The sequence below is a fragment of the Leguminivora glycinivorella genome, chromosome 23 (assembly GCF_023078275.1).
Source record: "Leguminivora glycinivorella isolate SPB_JAAS2020 chromosome 23, LegGlyc_1.1, whole genome shotgun sequence".
NCBI lineage: Eukaryota > Metazoa > Arthropoda > Insecta > Lepidoptera > Tortricidae > Leguminivora > Leguminivora glycinivorella.
This window is the reverse complement of record NC_062993.1, coordinates 3,784,143-3,806,231: the sequence shown is the minus strand read 5'-3', so window position 1 is coordinate 3,806,231 and position 22,089 is coordinate 3,784,143. Positions and strand designations below refer to the sequence as shown.

Genomic DNA, 22,089 nt, shown 5'->3' with positions numbered 1-22,089 from the left:
TAAAAGCACATAGTTTTTAAACTTCAGCTCACAAATAGAGACAACTTGAACGATCCATAATTTATTTTTGGCTTTTACGTGCATTTATAAAAGCGTGTTTTATAGTGTTTTTTAAACTATTAATTTATTTTTAGAGAAGAGAATTTGAAGAATCTAAGAATTTGAACTTTAGGACTTTAATAACATAATTTCTAATTTTCTTTTTTTTATTTGTTTTTTGTCAATTTTGCTTACGAATAACTTTCGAGATGACGAATGCAATATTTCTAAGCCTATTTCTATGAAATAACAATCACTTTCAAGACAGCATCACTCTGATCTCAGCCAAGCTCTTCCCTTTCGTCTCTGGAACGAAGAAGATTGTAAAGAAGAAGGCCAGAACGCAGCAGACTCCGAAGAAGAAGAACGCAGCATACATGCCTAGTGCTTGGGAGACCGGACCGAAGTACCTGGAATTAGACATAGCAAACATTTAATGATAAATTAAATATAAAATTATTTATATGGGATTTACATACTTCATATGATTTTACTATGGTTCTGGTATCGCGCATTGGTTTTTAAACCACTTACTTGGTGACCCTTGGTGAATCTCTTAGCCCTTGAATCCTTTCAAATCGTCCCTATTCTTTTGACATTGCCTATAAACACAAAATAAACTCGATTTTATTGTGTTTCTCGCATGGTGCTTTGGCTTTAAAAAACTTACTTAGTAACTGCGAACGATAGAAGCCAGCAGAAAGCCGTGGTGACGGGCGCAGCGGCTGCCTTCACTTCTATAGGGAACAGTTCGCTCGTGACGGCCCAGGGCAGGGGGCCCAGGCCTGCCCACAATGAAGATTACTAGAGACAGGAGCGGCAGGACCTGATGAAGCGCATATTGGGCTGGTCAGGTGGTTCAGAAAGCTACAGCCACCAGTTTTACAGCAGGCTAAGCCTTATCTAGTTAGGTTTTACCGGAAGATCACTCACAATAAAGATTACAGCAGCTAGATCCCCAGGATGAATAATTGAGAAATAAAAGTGACAAGAATCTACTACTTGTTCCTTAGATCCTCCCAAAGCGTCTATAATCCTTGGCATAACCTATAAACACTTACTTTGTAACCAAAAACGACAGAAGCCAGTAGAATGCTGGGTTATTTTTCGCCGGAAGGATACACATAAAAAGAATCCACCTGCCAATATCCCAGGATGACCCCCTTTTGAGAAGTTCAGCAAATTCACCATTAGGCCGTTGGATCCTTCCAAAGCGTCCATAATGCTCTTTCAAATACTTACTTGGTGACCAAGAAGGACAGAAGCCAGCAGAAAGCCGTGGTGACGGGCGCAGCGACTGCCTTCACTTCTATAGGGAATAGCTCGCTCGTGACGGCCCAGGGCAGGGGGCCCAGGCCTGCCCCGTAGGTCACCATGAAGATTACTAGGGACAGGAGCGGCAGGAACCGGATGGAGGCTGCTATGGGGCTGTCCAGGTGGTCTAACAGGAAGTAAAGGCCTAGAAGAGCCTGTGGACAAAATTGACTACAGATTTGTTGATATGTCGCATATGTCGCTCTCCCTTCAACTATCTCCACTTCAAGTATCACGTTTCTCCGTTCGTAGCTCCCTTTTGCCGTGAAAGACGGACAAACAAACAGACACACACACTTTCCCATTTATAATATTAGTAAGGATAAGGAATACATATGGTACGAACCGAAGTAATGGCTGAGCCACAGGTGGAAATCATCAGCAGCAGCCGCCGGCCCAGGCGATCCACGACGAATGGCGTCATCCACGATCCTGCTGCCTAAACCAATATATTTATTAAAACTGTTTAGGTGTATTCTTTGTAAAAAAATATATTTAATCAGGTCTGGTAAGGTAAGCGCTTGTAGCCTGGCGGTAAGTACGTGCGACTTTCGTTCCGGAGCTCGCGAGTTCGAACCCCGGCTCGCACCAATGAGTTTTTCGGAATTTATGTGCGACATGTCATTTCATATTTGCCAGTCGCTTTTAACTAAGGTAAACATCGTGAGGAAACCGGACTAATTCCAATAAGGTCTAGTTTACCCTTCGGGTTGGAAACAAAAAACTAGTGCCTGCGCCAAATCTTGGGATTAGTTGTCAAAGTGGACCCCAGGCTCCTATGAGCCGTGGCAAAATGCCGGGATAACGCAAGGAGGATGATGAGGTCTGGAGTTCTAAAGTAACAGCAGCAGCAGTTGAAAAATAAATTCTAAGACACAAACTTTCAGACCACTGGTGCCTTAAGCCAGGAGGCCACAACGATATAGAAAATTCGACTTAAACTATTGGCATCTGGGGTAGGTCCTGTGATCGTCCGGCTACAGAAGGTCGAACAAGCTAGTAAACAGCGATGAGATTGTAAATTTGGTCATAGGTCACAGATTAGGAGCACTAGCTTGGAACCAGATGATTTTCTATTCTGCTACTAGGTATCAGTTCCTAAATTGTTTCACAAAGGTAAATATTCCAAAAAAACTATTGTATGCCTAAATACGACATCAAACTTACCTGCACAACACCAACGATTATAGTAGCAATGGCAGAGTCAAGCTTAGCACCAGAGGCCTCAAAGATGTTGGGCAAGTAAAACAGCACAGCGTTGATCCCGCAAAATTGTTGGAAGAACATAAACGCGCACGAGATGTAGATCAAGCTCACCTGAACGACACCAACGATTATAGTAGCAATAGAAGAATCAAGCTTAGCCCCAGAGGCCTCAAAGATGTTGGCCATGTAAAACAACACTGCATTGATACCGCAGAACTGCTGGAAGAACATCAGGGCACACGAGATGTAGAACGCTTTGAAGTTGCTGCCGCGGAACACATCACGGATCTGAAATGATGAACCTTGTAAGTCCTAGCGTACTTGTTTAAGTAGAAATTAAATTCGAGTTATGAACTCTTATAGATATAAAAGAAAGTTCAAAACTGAATATCGGAAAAATTGGTTGAGGTACTGACTAAGGCCAGGAAATTAATGATCGTGAAGATGTGGAGAGGTAAATGTTTAGCACGACATTTTTGAGTTCGTGATTTTTTTGTACCACTAAGATCTGGCCCCGTAGCCGAATGGCATTTCTTCGACGCGAAACGAAAACGGAACGCCGCGAAAGGTAGTCTAGCTCTGTCACACCAATACGCAAGAGCGATAGATATCTACGAGCGTTTCGTTTCGTGAGCGTTCCCTGAGTGCCATTCCGACGTACCCAGCGGAGAGAGGGGTGTTTGAAAGTTCCAGCCATTGGTTTTTGCTATATTTCGTAAACCATGCATCCTTAGCGACATGATGATTATGAAAGAATAAAAGGTTATTAAAATATCTACTAGGCCAGTAGGTTAGTGTTCTAGGTAAAATTAATAAAATATACCATATCGAAGGTTCAACTCACTGTAGCGGTTTTTGCCATAGACGCAGCGACGTCTTTAGCCATAACATCCAGTTCGGACTCCACTCCTTCGCAACTCTGACCTCTAATTATTGATAAACATACGGCAGCAGAATCTCGATCATCTGTAGGTAAGAAATTTATATATCTTAGTCTTATATGCTGATAGTTATGTCTACCGGTATTGTTTCGTCATCATATCAGCATCATTAGCCTTTTATCGTCCACTGGTGAGCATAGGCCTCTCTTCTAGTGCACCACTTGTCCCGGTCCTGAACTAGTCTCATCGTTGTGAAACGTAATTTCGATATCGTATACCGACGCGTGACGTCTTAGACTAGGTTAGGTAAGTTATTGTAAAACCAGGTGCCATAGCCGAATGGCATTTCTGCGACGCGAAACGAAAACAAACGCCGCGAAAGGTAATCTGGCTCTGTCGCGCCAATACGCAAGAGCGATAGAAATAGATATCTACGAGCGTTTCGTTTCGTGAGCGTTTTTACCTACATATCGTGATTCACGAGTTTACATTTAATAAGATTCAAAATAGAATGGATTTATACCCTTTCTAAAACCTTTGGACGGATAAAGGATAAGAGCATGAGACGATGCTTACTTTTTGTAAGATGGTAGATCGGCGTCTCCGGCATAAAGAAGACTAGAATATCGAACACTGCCAGGATGACTATAGCCACGTAGGCTATAGCGCTGTAAGATATGTAAGGTCCGATGACGTAGACAACCAAGAAACCAAGTGTTATGAATACTTGGAGAAAGGAACCTAGTGCACCGCGGCTGCTTATCTGAAACATACATAAATCATTTATAGTATGAATTTTCTGAGATGAAATTTTCGCTTTAGCCGTAATCTGTTAAACAAAGGCCTTTGTGTCTATTATTCACGGCGGCTAGCTCCCGTTTAAACGGCACGTGCTATAGTCTCAGTGTAGTTAAAAAGCAACTATCATGATAGTAATAAGGTTCAAATCCATAAAAAGCCCTTTCGGAGATAACACGTTTTGTCATCTTCAAAAAAAGTTACCTGCATACTGCAAACTGTTTAATTGAACCTTATTGCTATCATGAAAGTTGCTTTTTAACTACACTGAGACTTTAGCACGTGCTGTGGAAACGGGAGCTAGCCGCCGTGAATAATAGAAACAAAGGCCTTTGTTTAACAGATTACGGCAAAAGCGAAACGTTCATCTCAGAAAATTCATACTATAACTACAGGGTGTAAAGTTAATACGGGCGAATCTCTTAACGTCGGAGATACGATATACAAAGTGCTACTACGTGCTTTCGGTCATCGCATCTAACACCCTTGAAATTTAACTTACCATTGTGATCTTGACGGAGTATTATTACGCTAAGAACTCGACAAATGGGTGACACGGTGAACAGCCAGCCGAAGCCCCACATGAAACGATATGCGTAGAGAAAGGTCAGAAATGTGACGGCTGCTATAAGGACCCATCCATGAACCAACCACTGAAGAAAGGGATGGAACGATAAAAAAGAATGAGATGGAAACACATTCTTACCGTAGCGATCTCTGCATAGTACATAGGTGACACGGTAAACAGCATGCCAGTACCCATACCCCACATGAATCGACCAGCATATAGGAATCCCACAGAGGTAGCGGCAACGATCAGTATGTAGCCGATAAAGAGGGGGATGGGGCAATAAAAAGAGAGATGGAAACACATTCTTACCGTAGCGATCTCAGCACAGTACATAGGTGACACTGTAAACAGCATGCCAGCACCAACACCCCACATGAATCGACCAGCATATAGGAACTCCACAGCGGTAGCGGCCACAATCAGAATGTAGCCGATGAACAGAGGTGTTGAGGATAGGATGAGGGTCCATTTGCGGCCGAAGTAGGCGGCTAGCGGCCCGGCGATGAACGGCCCTGGAATATTTAAGTAAAGACAAAAATATGGTTAAATCATGAACTATACCGGGTGCCCGGTAATTAATGGACAACCTTTTAACCACCAAGAGGGCACCTTATACTGGTCCAGAAAATCGACATTAAGGTTTAGTAAAAGTCGCCTGGTTTTCGAGATTTTCACACTTTTTAAAATTTTAGGTAGTATTAAGTCGATTTTCTAGACCAGTATGGTGCCCTCTTCGTGGTTAAAAGGTTGTCCATTAATTACCGGGCACCCTGTATATATTATGTGTATCTACGATGGGTAGGAAGAAACGACACTTTTCTGATAATATTTGTTAGTTCTAGGTAATGCATACTTCAGATGCGTCAGAGTCATAAAACTATAATTAGTTAGTCACTCTATTCTTCAGTATGTACTTATAGCATACTAACTTGACGATATTGAGGTAATGAGTAATGACATATGAAACTTAAATTGTTTCTACTATGCTTTCTTTAAGTATTTGTGTTTATACATAATGCTGACGAGATACTTGACTGTCAACAAATTATAGATAGGTACTAGAGTCCAAACGCAGATTTTAGCCTCTAAGTTAAGAATCCAAACTCAAAATGGAGCCAATTCAAGATTTCTGGTCTACGGTGATTGGTTCAGCCAGGGTGAGACAGTCAGGTTTCCGTGCTTGATGCCGACGGAAGACTATGGCAGCCAAAAGTGACACAGGTGTAGCTCCTAAGGTAACTTACCAAGTATAGCCCCTAGGTTCAAAATGGGGCCAACTCAAGACTACTGGGGCCCATTTCTCGAAGCTACAAGTTACAATTTACAAGTGGTAGTCGATGTCTAATATGACAAGTTGGAAAGAGACTTCTGCTTGTAACTTGTAACTTTCAGTTTTGAGAAATGGGCTCCTGATCCACATTGACAGATTCTGCCTTAGGCGACTCATTCAGCTTAGTGATCATAGGAAACTATAATAAGAGATGCCATCAGCGGTTTCAGGGCAAATGTAGGTACCTTACCAAGAATGGCCCCTAGATTTAAAATGGAGCCGATCCAAAATTCCTGGTCTCATTGGTTCTGCCAAGGCGAGTCAGTTAGGTTTTCGTCTTTTAGCTTGAAGCTGGCTTGAGGCTACATAAAGTTTCCAGCACGGGTAGCATGGTCGCGCGATAGACGATAAAATAGCAGGCCGTCCCTATGGCACTATTTGTAAGTGCGATAGGGACGGCCTGATATTTTATCGTCTATCGCGCGACCATGCTTCCCGTGCTGGTGTGTCTCCAAATACAGATGTATCTCTTTGAGAGACTTACCAAGTATGGCTCCTAGATTTAAAATGGAGCCGATCCAAGACTCCTGATCTACGGTGATTGGTTCTGCCAAGGGTGAGTCGGTTAGGTTCGCGTCTTTTAGCTTGATGCTGACGGGGGACGTCCAGCCCATTGAGTAGCCCGTCATCACAATACCGATGTTGGCTGAAATTTGTACAAGTTGAAACTACTTTTACTCGACGCTGTAGGCCTAGCACATGATGGCCGCAAGAGTATGTCGCCGCGAGATAGATGACACGTCTTCTTCTAACTGTATTAATGACATAAGGACGGGTAGCCTATCTCATGGTGACATACTCTCGCGGCAATCATGTGCTAACCCTGCTGAACTAGTATTCAACACGGACACTTTGTGCCAAAGTGACAAGGATTAATTAATACGAGTAAGTGCGTTTTCACATTATCCGATCCGATATCGGATGTCGGACCGATATCCCATACATTACAGGCGCCATCTTGGATTTTTTCTATTGAAATCCTTCCGACATCCGATATCGGATCGGATAATGTGAAAACGGCCTAATGAATAAATATTCGTTGTTCAAAACGTTGACTTTGACATAGATAAAGTGCCCATGTCAAATACTATGTTCAGCGTCGAGCACTAGTACTTTTACCTTATTTGGTAGTTGGTACGTTAAATTTAATATCGTGAGTAGGTACACACATCACAAGCCTTCGTACCGTGACTTATCTTACCGTGGGACAGACAAACTACCTACTTCTTATGCATGTATTATACATACCGATAGCACCAATAATGTATTGTCGCCATATTTGGCCATCAGTGCCCATTGCATAGAAATCAAGAAAGTTTTCAAAAACACAAGAAAGGAACTGTCTCCTGATTCACCTCACTATATTTTATTTAAATTTCGTTGCTTTTGGCACAAAATAGATTAAATAACTATATGTAATCTAATCTAAACTATTTGAAATGAAACACTACTCTCTAACACTACAGGACTGAGAGTAGATGTTTACTAACACTGTAGTAATATTTACGACAAACCAACAAAGTTATGATGATTAGTAATGAAAACCGATTCAGAATTAACAATTCGTTATAATTTTAAAGTGGTTTTGATGAGACTTAGGCACTGGTTTTACTAAATGCGAGTAAGCAAACCAAGAACAAACGGGCCTCTCGCTCGTTTTTGCCCAGAACATGCAAGTTGTGGAATGTGCTACCCTCTGAGGTGTTCCCCTTGCGCTATTATGACATGGGGTTCTTCAAGAAGCAGGTATTTAGGGTTCTTAAAGGTCGGCAACGCATAGGTGACTCCCCTGATGTTGCTTATGTCCATGGGCGGCGATGACTGCTTTCCATCAGGCGGCTCGTTTGCTGCCTATTTCATAAAAAAAAGCGATGAGCTATCGGCGATAGAAAAGAACAAAAGATAGTCGCTCCCGTGTAAATAAAAGAGACGCGATGATAGCGCGAGCGAGTAAGTGCGTTTTCACATTATCCGATCCGATATCGGATGTCAGACCGATATCCCATACATTACAGGCGCCATCTTGGATTTTTTCATTGAAATCCTTCCGATATCGGATCGGATAATGTGAAAACGGACTAATATTTCCTCGCCGAACAGCATATAGCATGTGTTTGATATTTCAAAGAAACTTCAAATTAAAACACAGAATTTGAATCAATAGGTCGTCAGAAAACTGACAGCAAGTCAACTTTTTGTTAACAACTGACGCTGATTTTGGGTCCCAATTTCTGAAATCTCCATAGTAACTATCCGCTCTATTGAGATTTGAGAATCGTGTCAAAATATGATCAAAACCGAAACAATTTAGTAAACCTGAATCAACTATAGTTATTACGGTACCACATTATATGTTATTGTTACATTCATTACAGTAGTTTATTGTTTACTAATTAATTATTATGACAATAGTCTATTTTACCTGATTTCAAGAACAGGTATATTCTTTTTCATCAGAGCTTCCTATTACGTTTCTTTGCGTCCGTCTGTAGTGTCTACATATATTATCCGATAGGTATGTAACGCTGGAGAAACGTTGCTTTAGCATATCTCGTTCGCACTAAAATATGCATGTCAATTGCGAGCGAGATCCATAAAAATATTGGAAAGTTAGCTACACAGTCGCTAGCGAAACTATCAAACTCATAATATGCTAGTTTTCTACTAGTCAAATCAGCTTCTTTTTAAAAACTGTCAAAACGATTTGCTAATATGGAAATAGGTACTATGAAATACTGAGGAGTGACGTCACGGTCAATTCATTTACTTTATATCTTTCTCTTTGACTTATTAAATATAAATTATGTTTAAACATAACTACTGTCCACATTTTTCTTCTAATTAGATGGTGCTTTATTTCGTGCACTGCATAAAATATTTTATTTTAAGTATAGGAAACTAGCCTATTAGTCCTGTATCAAATGTCGACTTTAACAAAACAAAACACACATTATTCAATGCGTCCTTGTCCCTCACACCATCTATTTATAAGCCAAATATTTGTTTTTCGATGCGTGTTAGAAATCGTGTCATTAACGAAGGCGCGTGCTTTGATTCGTAACAACAATAACATCATGTTATTTTTAGGTTAGATTTGGGTCAATTGCAGATAATTTATACCTTTTGGATTTCGTAACGAAACTGATATAATAAAAGCTATCTATCACTATTGAAAAAAGCTAATTCTTAAATTTAACAGATCTATACGCTATAGCGGATACACACTATAACCACAGTATAATAAAGACTACGATCGTTGCCCACCCGCTCTCGGTTACCTCACAGATACCGCCTGTCAAGAACGCGACCAGTCGACCTGTCATATCTTTCTCATACAAGCAAGGGACGCGTTCGCCTACACGACGACCGGTCTGGCCTAGCGCGTAGTGACCCTGCCTGCTACGCCGTGGTCCCGGGTTCGAATCCCGGTAAGGGCATTTATTTGTGTGATGAGCACAGATATTTGTTCGTTCGTCATGTGTGCCTAGAGTTGCATATGTTTGTGTTTTTGCATGCCAGCTGCTGGTGAAATATGCATGTGCGAAGTCCACCTTGTGTACCATATTTTATGCAAAATAAAGATTTTTTTTTTATATTTGATACGTCCGACAGTTTGTACAAATCAGTGTGTATTTATTACCTAGATCGCGGCATGGACACGCGTCCGCGAACGCGTCCCATAACTTATTTCCAGCTATAACGTACCATTAGTTGCGGGCGCGCGCCGCGTTCAGTGTGGTGCCATGGACAAACCGGAGTACACGTATGACCCCGTGCCCGCAGCGGGGGTGCACGGTGTGAAGGGACAGGTGTGGAGGCAGTTCTTCATTGCTGCTATTGGTGAGATTAATCTTTAATTATATAAGTATAATTAGTAAAAATAATATAAAACGAAACTGGATGAAAAAAAACTGTCAATAACTTCATTTTCAAAGAGAACTTCTATTTTACTTATCTATTAACAATACAATACTCTGACAATGATTTTGGTCTGTATAAAATGTCGAAAACTTTAAAAATGTAGGCGTGGAGGTTTTTACAGAAAAATTTAACTACACTTGTTTTTCATTATAAATTATAGAAACAGATAAATCAACACCAACAAATGAGGCTGCGTTATTTAATCATAGCGTTTATATGGCCTTCTTCAGCCTGTATCATCAAATCTCGATGGTAGCCAACTTGCAGTAAGCAATGTTAGAGTAAATGATGTTTGGAAAGTAACATTTTTTCGATATTATGTATTTAATTAAGCAATTATTTGCAAGCCGGCGTAAATACTAATATTTATTTATTTAAACTTTATTGCACAAAATAGACACAAAAATGTACAAGTGGCGGACTTAATGCCAAAAGGCATTCTCTACCAGCCAACCATATGCCAATCAGAGATTCTAATACGAGCTAGATGTATGCAAAGTTGCAAAGTATACGTTACGAGACGTCGACGAAGAGTCGTGGAATGTATTGGACCTCATACATTTCACGACTCTTTTCTTTCCGAACAGACTCTAAGAGTGTACCATTTTTTTTGTTTCCACAAAAACATAAAAATATATTAACGTAATAGATAAAACAATTGCACAAATTACGTTACTGTACGCGTAACATGAACATTATCTTTAACCTATCTGCTTTAATACGTTGGCCTCCAATAAAATTTGTCGAACATTATCGTAGCAATAAACGAAAATTGTAAACAATGATAATCTTTGACTTTCAATCTTGTGCGGTTTACATCGCGTGGGTGGAACCGAGCACATTTTTTTAAAAATCGATAAATTCGTTACAACGTATCCCGTACTAGAAAAGCATCACATAACTTTAAGAGGATACGGTAGCGAAAATGCTAAAATGGAAAGGAGCCCCCCTTTCAACTTGGGAATTTTAGTTAAATATACAAGTGTTATTAAGTAGATTTATCGAAAAAAAAAATTCCATTAAGAACAACTCAGTCAAAAGATATTTCAAAAAAATCTTTAAAATCGAGGTTCCGCTCTCGACTCTTTCCTCCTTCAAAACTTAATCAATCGGAACGAAATTTGAGAATCTGAATAACAATGAAATAATCTATGTCGGACCGTTTAGCTTTTTTGGTTAATTGTTACCAATCTTGAGTATCACACCTTTTTTTGCGCCACAATGAAAAAGGCCGTTTTAGGAAATTTTTGATTGGCTCTAGAGTCTTTAAAAAGCAGAATAAAAATCAAAACGGTCCGACACAGATAAAAATAATAACAATCTGTGTTGAAAAAATCATTGCTCTATCTTCAAAAACCAGGGAGGAAATAGTCGAGAGCGTTTGTATGGAGAATTGACCCCTACTGTATCGTCTTAAAGATCAGGTGCCGTAGCCCAATGGCATTTTTGCGACGCGAAACGAAAACGAAACGCCGCGAAGGTAGTCTGGCTCTGTCGCGCCAATACGCAAGAGCGATAGAGATAGATATCTACGAGGGTTTCGTTTCGTTAGCGTTTGTGGTGCCATTCGGCTACGTACCCTGGAACTTTTTTCTCTTTCGTAAAAAATACTCTTCACACTTTTTATGTTCGATATCTGCGTAGCTATCATGAGATCGGATTAAGTAGTAGTAATAGTAATAATAAGTAGACTTCATTGTACAAAAATAAAAACACGTATAAGAGGAAAAAAATAAAAATAACACACACATCATTTGTACAAAGGCGAACTTATCACATTAAAGGATTTTTTCCAGTAGTTCAGTTTAAATATATTCTAGTAGGAAAATGTACGTAGGACGCTGTTGACTTTATTCTAAAATTATTACCTTAGCACGAAGTTTCAAGCTCATATCTCAAAATAAAGGTACATACAAATTTTGGTCAGACATTTCACTTGGGCCGGGGACGAATTTCGAAAAATCCTTTTTTTTTTTTTAAGTCAGTCAGTCAGGACTTAGCCTTTTATATATACTACTATAGAAGATCATGGTAGGTAGTGTCAATTTTTTCAACATTCCATAACAAGATTCATTTTATTGACACTTGACCTCTATCTTCGCCATGGCACAAAATATGCTAGGATCATTCATTACTACCACTACCAACACAACTGAATTTGGATTATATTGCACAACAATAGAGTATGAAACTGAATGTAAGTTCCAATGGCGGTTAAGACTATTTGTGCGATAGTCACACATGGTGGTCAACTGTATCTATGATGATGATGTTATTATACGTATTATGTTCGCCATACATAAATATGGTTTGGTAATTTATGGCTATAGCCGAAAATTCATAATAATGGTAAATTGTTTTGTTTATTATTTTTGTACCATTGAATAGTGACTCTGATGGTGTCATTCCTTTTCTGCAATTGTAGTTGAAGCCACAGATTTTTTTTTTCATTACTCGATGTCGAAAAGATCATGGAAATAGGATTACTTAGGAATAGGATATTCATTGGATAAAGTGAGCAAACATTTAGGTCACACCTCGGACACTGGCGATCAAATATATGAAAGAGGTGCGTTCCTAGCACACATTCTAAGCTCGTGTAGGTGAACGCGTACCATGCTTGTATGAGTGAGATATGACAGGTCGACTGTTCGCGTTTTTGACAGGCGGTAACTGTGAGGTAGCCGAGAGGGGGTGGGCGGCACTTTCAGCGGGGAGCGGTAGTGGCCATAATGTACGATAGTACTGTTTATTATACTGTGGCTAACCACAGTACCTAAGTACTAAAACTAAAATAAAGTTAATAAAAATTAAGACTTGACAAAACTAATTAAAATATTTTACAATCATTTGAGAAACCTCAAATAACCCTTTCTACCATCACTACCATGGTAGCACCATGACTAAATATTGACTATTCGGCCCGTAGATTAACTAAATTGTATTGTTTTCCAATGACTTCAATTAGGACGAAAATAACAATGTGATAACGTATCGCATGGCGACCATGTGTTCATGGGCACAATAACAAACTATCGTTTATATTGATATAGCGATATGTGGACCTATTGATAACCCCATACGTAAGCAAGGGAAATGCGTAGTGTCAGGACAAGTTATAATAATAACATTTGCACGGGCGAGACTGTCGAAATCGTTGAAAACTTATCTTGGATTGACTATAACAGTGTCACATCGGATTCGAATTATCATTATACAGAGTGGGGCCTGTAACAAAGGCGAAGAATTGAACTCTAGGCTATTCTCCTTATACTGACCAACATTTGTTCGGCGACTTTTAAAAATAACTTGTATTTTGATTTTTATCACCCTTGAAAGTTTTTTCTAAGAGGTAATGTATTGCGAATTCTGTTAAGTCTAAAGTGTGACAGACAACGTCAATGACAACAATAATGGCGTACATTGAAGCTAATATTTATTTTGTATGGAAAATTAAAAATTTAAAGACTTCATAATTTTTAAAAGTCACTGAACAAATGTTGATCAGTATAAGGAGAATAGCCTACAGTTCAATGCTTCGCTTTTGTTACAGGCCCCACTCTGTACATCAGAATGTATTACTAGATAGGATTGGAACGGATATGCTAATGTCAGTGATGTTTCTTCGAACAAAACACAATTTTTGATGACATATCCGATTCATATCATAATTAGAGCCAATTTCTAACATTTTTATGTTTTCAATCTTTACGCTTGAGAAACATGAATAGCATACGTGGTATAAATACGCGTTATTGTAAATAGTCCTCGTAGCCTAAGGTCGCTTCCAACAGTTCCAACTCGAGATGTGATACATACGCGTTGCCGACCCCAAAACTCCGCACCCTTGTTGACAATCCATACTTCTCTTTTGGACGTAATCTAAGTAAATAAATAAATAAGTATTATAGGACATTCTTACACAGATTGACTGAGCCCCACGTGTCGGTAAGCTCAAGAAGGCTTGTGTTGTGGGTACTCAGACAACGATATATATAATATATATAAATACTTATATACATAAAAAACATCCATGACTCAGGAACAAATATCTGTGCTCATCACACAAATAAATGCCCTTACCGGGATTCGAACCCGGGACCGCGGCGTAGCAGGCAGGGTCACTACCGACTGCGCCAGACCGGTCGTCAATCTATAAGAACATACCCAGATGAAGCCAGGCCCCGTAGCTGAATAGCATTTTTGCGACGCGAAACGAAAAAGAAACGCCGCGAAACGCAGTCTGGCTCTGTCGCTCCAATACGCTCGAGCGATAGAGATAGATATTCACGAGCGTTTCGTGAGCGTTTGTGCCATTCGGCTACGTACCCTGACCAGAAATATATGACTATAGTCAAGAGGGCACTGTTGTCCTGATGTATGCGGTTCACTTTATTACGAAGAAAATAGTTCTAATCAAATTCCGCAAGATGGCGCTTAGTCGTTGATCAGGCTTTACATTAAATTCAATCTGTATATAAAATCACAAATTATCTTCACAGCTAACATAGGCATGGCCTGCGGAGGTTTCTCCATGGGTTGGACGTCGCCAGTGACTCTCAAACTCACAGACGTCAATATGACAGACACGCCCTTACCCAGACCAATTACTGTGGCTGAGGAGGCGTGGATTGGCTCCGTTCTGTCTATTGGAGCTATCATTGGTAAGTTTACAATACAAGGGGGAATAGATAATACTACAATAGTCCCTATTCCATGGGTAGTGACCTCAAACTTACAGACGTGTGACGTGTAATCTATAACTTCCCCATCATGGACAGCTATTGGAGTCATCATTCGTGACTAAAGGAGCATTCTCCCTTGCAAGTGCCTTTTAGAAGGGATGCCGGGAATATATTTAAGTACTTACTCGTTTTCTTCGAAATGGTGGGCAGTAATCAATTTATATGAGTTTCTTGCCAATCTAAGGATTTGGTTGTAATCTTTAGATGCCCCAGAGATACCAAAGCACGATCCACGTTTTTATTTATTCAGTAATACCATTCTTCTGGTCCTGAAATGTAGAAATATTTGAATATCAATGCTTTATTACCTGGTGCCTACTTGAAAAATAAATATTTCATTTTCATTTTTCAGAGAGAGAAAGCATAGTAGAAATTCTAAATATTTTATTTTCCTTGCAGGTGCAATCATAGCTGGCCCGATAGCCGCCCGGATCGGTCGCAAATGGGCCCTCATCTGCGGCACTGTGCCCCTCCTGTCCGGCTGGGTGTTCGTGGCCGCAGCCCCTACTGTGTACTACATATACGTCGGCCGTATACTCTGGGGCGCGGGTATAGGAATGATGTTTACAGCTGTGCCTATGTACAGTGCGGAAATCGCTACGGTATGTACTAGTTCTTGAACAAATGGGCGATAATTTGAACCACTGTGCCCCTTCTATTTGGCTGCATCTTTGTGGCTACATCCTAATAGAGGTATGTAATTATATATTCTGGCCAAATAATCTAAAGCATGGGCACAGCTATTTATACTGTTCAAGTGTTCACTGCTTTGAAGTACAGTGCTGAAATTGTCACAGGCCTTAAGTTGAAGCAACACATCGCAAAGGACCGGACTAATCCCAATAAAGCATAGTTTGAAGGGTCAGATGGCAGTCCATTTCCTAAAACTATAGGGTCCCATAAGTCATAGAAAAACGCCGTGATAGAACGCAAGGGCAGCTGTTTGAATTCTTCTTCTCGTGTAGATGGTTCCGTTTTTTTTTTATATTAAGCGAGACTAAAAGGTAGCGACGCTTAATGCCCTATCTGTCGTTTTAATTAATAATCATGCGTATTATTTGCGTTTCAGAACGAATGGCGAGGCGCGTTAGGCTCGTACATCCAAGCGTCCATCACACTGGGCGTCCTATCCATGTACTGCATCGGGCCTTATGCGTCGTACCGGACTGTCGCGTACGTGGGACTGGCCACATTAGTGGCCTTCGATGTCATCTTCTTCTTCATGCCTGAGACACCATTTTACCATCTCACGAAAAGTAAGTACCGGCACAGTATAATAAAAAGTATTATCGTACAGCATGGCGACTCCCTGCTTCCCGCTGAAAGGGCCGCCCTCGGTTTACTTCCCAGTTACAGTCTGTCAAAAGCGTCGACCTGTCATATATCACTCATCAAGCATGGTACACGTTCACCTACACGACACGAGCTTAGACTGTGTGCGTAGGAACGCGCCTCTTTCTGTATTAGGCCCACTTGCATCAACCACTTAACCACAGTATAATAAACAGTACTATCGTACAGTATGGCCACTCCCGCTCCCCGCTGAAAGTACCGCCCACCCCCTCTCGGTTACCTCACAGTTACCGCCTGTCAAAAACGCGAACAGTCAACCTGTCATATCTCACACATACAAGCATGGTACGCGTTCACCTACACGAGCTTAGAATGTGTACTAGGAACGCGCCTCTTTCATATATTTGAACGCCAGTGTCCGAGATGTGACTTAACTCAGGCGGTCATCTGTCAAATTCCATATAAAATGGTGGGTTAACCCTCCATTTTCGTTGGTGCAAGTGGCCCTTAGATATAACTATTGTCCGAGGTGTGGCACCGGTGCTGGCAACGCGCGTGAAAGAACGCCGATGCTTGTAATATTAAGTACGTAATCTTTAAAATGTCAATTATGGCTTCTAGCGACAGTAGGACTAATTTAGCCCCATAAGATTAATCATTGCCTTTGCGTCTATTGCAGACGATTTACGCATCGCTGTTTCGACAACGGGTTTGATGACTGTGGAGGCCGATTCGTGTCATTTTTGGCAAAGAAGACTCATACCTGAGGTTCCAGTCTTTTTCTATTTTGTTTCATCCTTCCCCCCTCCACAAAGATTAAATATTTACATAGTGAGGGCAGAACCTGTCGTGTCGTACCACTTTATAATATGCTTTAAATAATGATCTTCTGCCATATTTTGATTTCAGATGACCGTGAATCGGCCGCCAAATGTCTGATGGTGCTTCGTGGTCAAACTCGCGCTGGCGTGGAGGCAGAGCTCGAAATTATGGCCAATGACGTTGCTGCCTCCATGTCTAAGACTGCCACGGTACGTTCCGTCAGACTATGAACTGGCCTTGCATTCTTACTTTACGTACGGAACAGGGTACGGTATTTTTGTGGCCGTTTTCGCGTTTCTCTATCAATATTTGGCCGGCATAGATAGCTAAGTCTCGATACGAGTCCTTAGGAAGCACTTGTTTTTCTTATTTACAAAATTCCTGTGTTGAAAATTGATGAACAGAAATTCACTTTACTGATTTTATTTTTGATATGCGCTGTATGAAATTTCAGATATGGGATGTATTCAAAGGGACCAACTTCAAAGCGTTCTACATCTCCAACGCGCTGATCTTCTTCCAACAGTTCTGCGGCATCAACGCAGTTCTGTTCTACATGAACACCATCTTTGAGGCCGCTGGCGCTAACCTGGACTCCTCTGTGGCTTCTATCATCGTTGGCGTTGTGCAGGTTGATAGTTATTTTACGTTACGAGTACGTTCTTAGAGGATGACTATTCGAAACAAAGTAGAAGTCCGTTCTAAGGCATTGTATTCTACTTTTACATCTGGCAACCATTTAGGTTTGAGAATATTTTTGACGATTTGTCACAGAAAAAGCAACACTCTCAGAAAAAGGAACTTGTTTGTTCCGTCTATTGTCCTTTGAGTCGTCTGCAAACCGAACCCTCCTTGGAACTTGTACACTCCTTTTTACTGTGTACTTAATACTTAACGCAGCAAAAGGGGACAATGGGGTGTACAAGTTTCTAATTGGTTGGCAACGAGCATGTGACACTCCTGAGTTGCAGGCGTCCATAGGTTACGGTGATCACTTTCCATCAGGCGGACCGTATGTTTGTTTGCCACCGACGTAGTATAAAAAAACTCGAAATTTACGTCTTTACGGGAAAACAATGCATAATTTTATAAATAGCTCAACAAAATACCTTTTTAACTTGTTTGACAGATGGCAGCGTCCTGCGTGACGCCGTTTGTGGTGGACAGATGGGGTCGAAAGGCGTTGCTCCTGTGGTCCACTTGTGGCGCTACTATTGCCTTGGTAAGTTTTTACTGAAAGAGGTCATGGCATCAAAAACAAAACAAAAAGTAGTTAAATCATTAAAACCTCGCAATCTGGAAAGAGACAGAGAAAGAGCACTCGATGAAATATAGTTTATAAACATCCATGAGGTGTATCTAATAACTTTGCTCTCCGAATTCACCTCAGATATACATATATGGTTAGATAGATCGTTACCTTGGGCTGATGAAGTCATGGTTGGTTACTTTTTCCATGATCCTATTCAACTTGCTATATTTATAAATGGTTGGGTCATTTATCGGAACTTCAATAAGATCCAGATGCCAGTGACCAATATTATGGTATCCAGTTGACCTGATGAAATCTTGACAAAAAAACTTCGGCTTAATGTACCTACACTCGGGGACTTTAATTGTCGAGCCATTTGGAGGCCATTTTTGTTAAGTATTTCATGGTTAAGATGACGTATCCAGTATAAAATAAGCTGGAAGTGGATCAACAATTAAAGTAGAACTGACTTTTTGTCTTCTTTCAGGCGTGCCTCGGCCTATTCTTCCTGCTGAAAGAACAGCACAGCCCAATAGTGGGTTCCATCGGGTTCCTTCCCATCGCGTCCCTGATGTTATTCATGTCAGCATGCTGTACGGGTCTGGGGCCCGTGCCGTGGGCTGTCATGTCAGAGGTGTTCCCGATTGAAGTGAAGGCTGTAGCCGCGCCGATTTGCACGGCTTTCTGCTGGATTCTGGTCTTCATTGTAACTGGGTAAGTTTTGAAGCAATATATACAGTATGTCATCATGTTGTACAGAACTGGGGCCGATACCCTAGTCTCTGGCCTAGTCCCTATAGTCTTCCCTAAGTATAGAAGTAAATGCTCTTGCAGCACCGATTTGCACGGCTCTGGGAGGTTATTGCTCAAACCTCTACCAACTGATGGATTAGGGGATAGAGAAATTTTAAAGGTAATCAAGGTGTCGGTCGGCGGACCATATAAATCTGGTGAAATTATTTTTTTACACCACGTCAGTGGCAAACAGGCATACCGTCCGCCTGACAGAAAGCAGTCACCGTAACCTATAGACGCCTGCAGCTCAAGGGGTGTCACAAGCGCGTTTCCGACCCATTAGAAACTTGTACACTCCTTTTTTGATGAACCCCATACTGCAGTTCATGTTCATCGAGAATACCTCGGCAAGGAGCTCATTCCACAGTCGAAACTGACCGTAAATATTTCATAATTCTTTCATATTTGACTCCAGATACTTCGGCCCAGTCTCGGACGCGCTGGGCATGTATGTCGCGTTCTGGATCTTCGGCGTATGCTGCTTGGCGGCCTTCTTCTTCGTTCTATTATGTCTGCCGGAGACCAAGGGGAAGAGCTTCTCGGAGATCCAGGAGATACTGGCTGGGAAGTGAGTAGATATTACCTAGTGTTATCTCTGTCACTCTGTTCTCGATCTTAAACGGATGGTGCTGCCTTCTTCTTCGTTCTATTCTCTCTGCAGGAGACAAAGAGCAAGGGATTTTCACAAATCCAGGAGATACTGACTGGGAAGCGAGTACCTATTATATACACTGCAACTTTGTTAGTTTGCAGAACAACGAACGGAGTGGCGCAATTTTAATGTATTGTCGAGGGCCGCAAAGTATGTGATGACTGATGAGTCATGGTTTGCTGCACTCGCTGATAAGAGATAGAAGGGAGGCCAATTTCCGCAAACTTCTCTTGTCAGTCTTCTCGAACATAGACGTCAAGGCATGATGAAACTTAATTGTCAGTAAAAACAGAAGGAAAGATGCTGTAGACTTATGTCGTTGATTTTTTAAAAACTAACTTTATGACTGCATTTGTTACAGCAAATCACCTGGAAAGGCATAATCGCTAAAAGCAACACATTCCTACAGCACGGACATTAACTGACTGCAAGTTATTGTACAAATATAATTTTCTCAAACATGGTATGAAATATTGATGTTATATGTGCCTTATAATTGGCAGCGAAGTATGACGTTGCAGGTGCGGCTAGGCCGATTGATAGATAATGGAATTTCATACAAACCTTGCAGGCCAAGGCCGGCAAAGTCCTCTTTTTTAATTTACAAACTAGGGATGTTACGAATATTTGCATTCGCATTCGCATATGCGAATGATTCGCATTCTTTTATAAACATTTGCATTGACATTCGCATTCGCTTCAAACGATGCGAATGTTTTGCGAATGCGAATGTGTGCAAGCCGCAGCTTGTTCCTCGCCCGCGCCGGCCGCTCCAATTGCTACTTGTCGACTGTCGGCTCGCGCATGCGCAGATAGGTCAAATTCGTACGGCGTGAAGTTCGTACTCGGTATTTTGACCAATAGTAAGCATTTTAAATTTTTTACCTAGCGGGTTGTTGGTGATTGCTTGGTTTTTATTTTGGTTTTTTATGAAATTCAGCGATATTCGCATTCGCATTCGCATTCGCATTCGCACATTCGCATTTTGAATATTCGCATTCGCATTCGCATTCGCGAATGTGACACATACGACATTCGTGACATCCCTATTACAAACACAGATAATTGTGACATAACATCCAGGTATTTACCCAATTAAAAAAAAACTATAAGGGGCTTTATAGACGTGCCGACTGCAACTGGTACGGGCCCTAGACAATATTTGATTTTGGGTGCGTTTTCATACAAAAAAAATTTTTTTCGTTTTTTTTGAATTTTTTTTTAACTTTTTGTTTTTTTATAAGCGTATACGGGGCATCAAAGGGGAACGAAAATTCGATTATTTTTGCGCTACGACGCACCGCTTAGGAGATACAGCCATCCAAAGTTACTATTTTCAGTAGACTTTATTTATTTCATACCATGTTTGAGAAAAGCACTATACATACCTCGGCGGGAAATGGGGTTGCCCGCCCCTTTGTCCCGACCTCTGTAGTAATGTACTATTAAGTACATAATAGCCAAGCTAAGTATTGGACTGAACTAGTGATATTGAAGGCATACTACAGCCTGGCAAAAAAGAGTTAAATTAAGGGTCCCCCCACATCTAGCGTCTCGCGAGCGTCACGTCGGGCCAACTGTATGGGCAAAGCCTGACGCCGCGTCGACGTCGCGTCGACGCCGCGTTTTTTTCCATACAGTTGGCCCGACACGACGCTCGCGAGACGCTAGATGTGGGGGGACCCTATAGGGGCGCCACAATCTGTGTAAGCCGTTTTGCATGTGGCAACTTTGGAGTCACTTTCGTATGAAAAGAAAGTGTTGCTATAATAAAAAAATAGTTCCATTTCTACTCTTTTTTTTCCAAGCTGTAGAAGTTTACATAGTCTTAGATAAAATGTAATGAGGAGGCACACACATATTAGTCCCTTGCACAGATAAATAATTTCGTACGTGAGAGCGTGAAGATGATTTTTTTCTCTCTCTTTCTCACATATGAATGACAGTGACATGCCTAGGGACTTGCACAGGCGCCGTCTGGCGGGATAAAATGTCAGTGTGCCTCATCATTTTCGGATCAAAGTCCGATGCTACGTCAAGGAACACACTCGTATACGTGATCTAAGGCTTTCTTATGTACTGGCCAAGCTGTACATGTACTATTTTTCTGTTAGACGGAGCCGAGAAACGGTAACTTAGTTTAGCGCAGCGGCCTGAGAACAGAAAAATATTTTTTTGCAAGTATTGTGACCACTTGTGTGCAAGTTCCTTATGCCAAAGAGAAAAGTACAAGTAGATGCAAATATAAAGTAATAAATCTAACGTCATACCTGCTTACAAATAGGCAGTTTTATACTCGTATATCTCAGACTTCGGTAGTTACCTAATGGAAAAAATCCAAGATGGCGCCTGTAAGGTATGAGATATCGGTCCTACATCCGATATCGGATCGGATAATGTGAAAACGCGCCGCACTTAATACGTTCAGCTAGAATAGCTTTTGTTTTTGAATTGTATATTCTTTCATGTT

The 22,089-nt window shown here is 41.0% G+C and overlaps 2 protein-coding genes across 3 annotated transcripts; one reads left to right on the top strand and one right to left on the bottom strand.

Moving 5' to 3' along the window:
• Positions 1-205: 205 nt before the first annotated feature.
• On the bottom strand, positions 206-7,501 carry LOC125238440 (facilitated trehalose transporter Tret1-like). The gene is made up of 9 exons (XM_048145789.1): positions 7,388-7,501; positions 6,624-6,785; positions 5,119-5,321; positions 4,017-4,203; positions 3,404-3,525; positions 2,671-2,847; positions 1,700-1,792; positions 1,282-1,508; positions 206-449 (listed from the first exon to the last, which is right to left on the bottom strand). The coding sequence occupies exons 1-9, from the start codon at positions 7,434-7,436 to the stop codon at positions 299-301; spliced, it is 1,371 nt and encodes a 456-aa protein (XP_048001746.1). The 5' UTR covers positions 7,437-7,501; the 3' UTR covers positions 206-298.
• Positions 7,502-9,820: 2,319 nt separating this feature from the next.
• On the top strand, positions 9,821-21,111 carry LOC125238342 (facilitated trehalose transporter Tret1-2 homolog). 2 transcript variants are annotated; one of them, XR_007178432.1, is made up of 11 exons: positions 9,821-9,979; positions 14,563-14,724; positions 15,205-15,407; positions 15,875-16,061; positions 17,008-17,129; positions 17,375-17,551; positions 18,050-18,142; positions 18,660-18,886; positions 19,383-19,535; positions 19,981-20,069; positions 21,065-21,111. XR_007178432.1 is itself a non-coding variant. In XM_048145642.1 (10 exons), exons 1-10 carry the CDS (start codon positions 9,883-9,885, stop codon positions 20,000-20,002), a joined length of 1,443 nt encoding a protein of 480 aa, XP_048001599.1. In that variant the 5' UTR covers positions 9,821-9,882; the 3' UTR covers positions 20,003-20,174. The 2 variants fall into 2 exon arrangements, 1 of the variants encoding a protein (XP_048001599.1); XM_048145642.1 differs by lacking the exon at positions 21,065-21,111 and having other exon boundaries at positions 19,981-20,174.
• The last annotated feature ends 978 nt before the right edge of the window (positions 21,112-22,089 follow it).

Coding starts and splice junctions, on each gene's coding strand:
- LOC125238440 (XM_048145789.1), bottom strand. CDS start 7,436: ATGGGCACTGATGGCCAAATATGGCGACAATACATTATTGGTGCTATC. Junction 3,526..4,016: donor GATCTACCATCTTACAAAAA/GTAAGCATCGTC, acceptor TCTTACCTACAG/ATGATCGAGATTCTGCTGCC. Junction 450..1,281: donor CTGTCCTTCTTGGTCACCAA/GTAAGTATTTGA, acceptor GTCTAATTCCAG/GTACTTCGGTCCGGTCTCCC.
- LOC125238342 (XM_048145642.1), top strand. CDS start 9,883: ATGGACAAACCGGAGTACACGTATGACCCCGTGCCCGCAGCGGGGGTG. Junction 9,980..14,562: donor GTTCTTCATTGCTGCTATTG/GTGAGATTAATC, acceptor TTATCTTCACAG/CTAACATAGGCATGGCCTGC. Junction 18,887..19,382: donor CTGGTCTTCATTGTAACTGG/GTAAGTTTTGAA, acceptor ATTTGACTCCAG/ATACTTCGGCCCAGTCTCGG.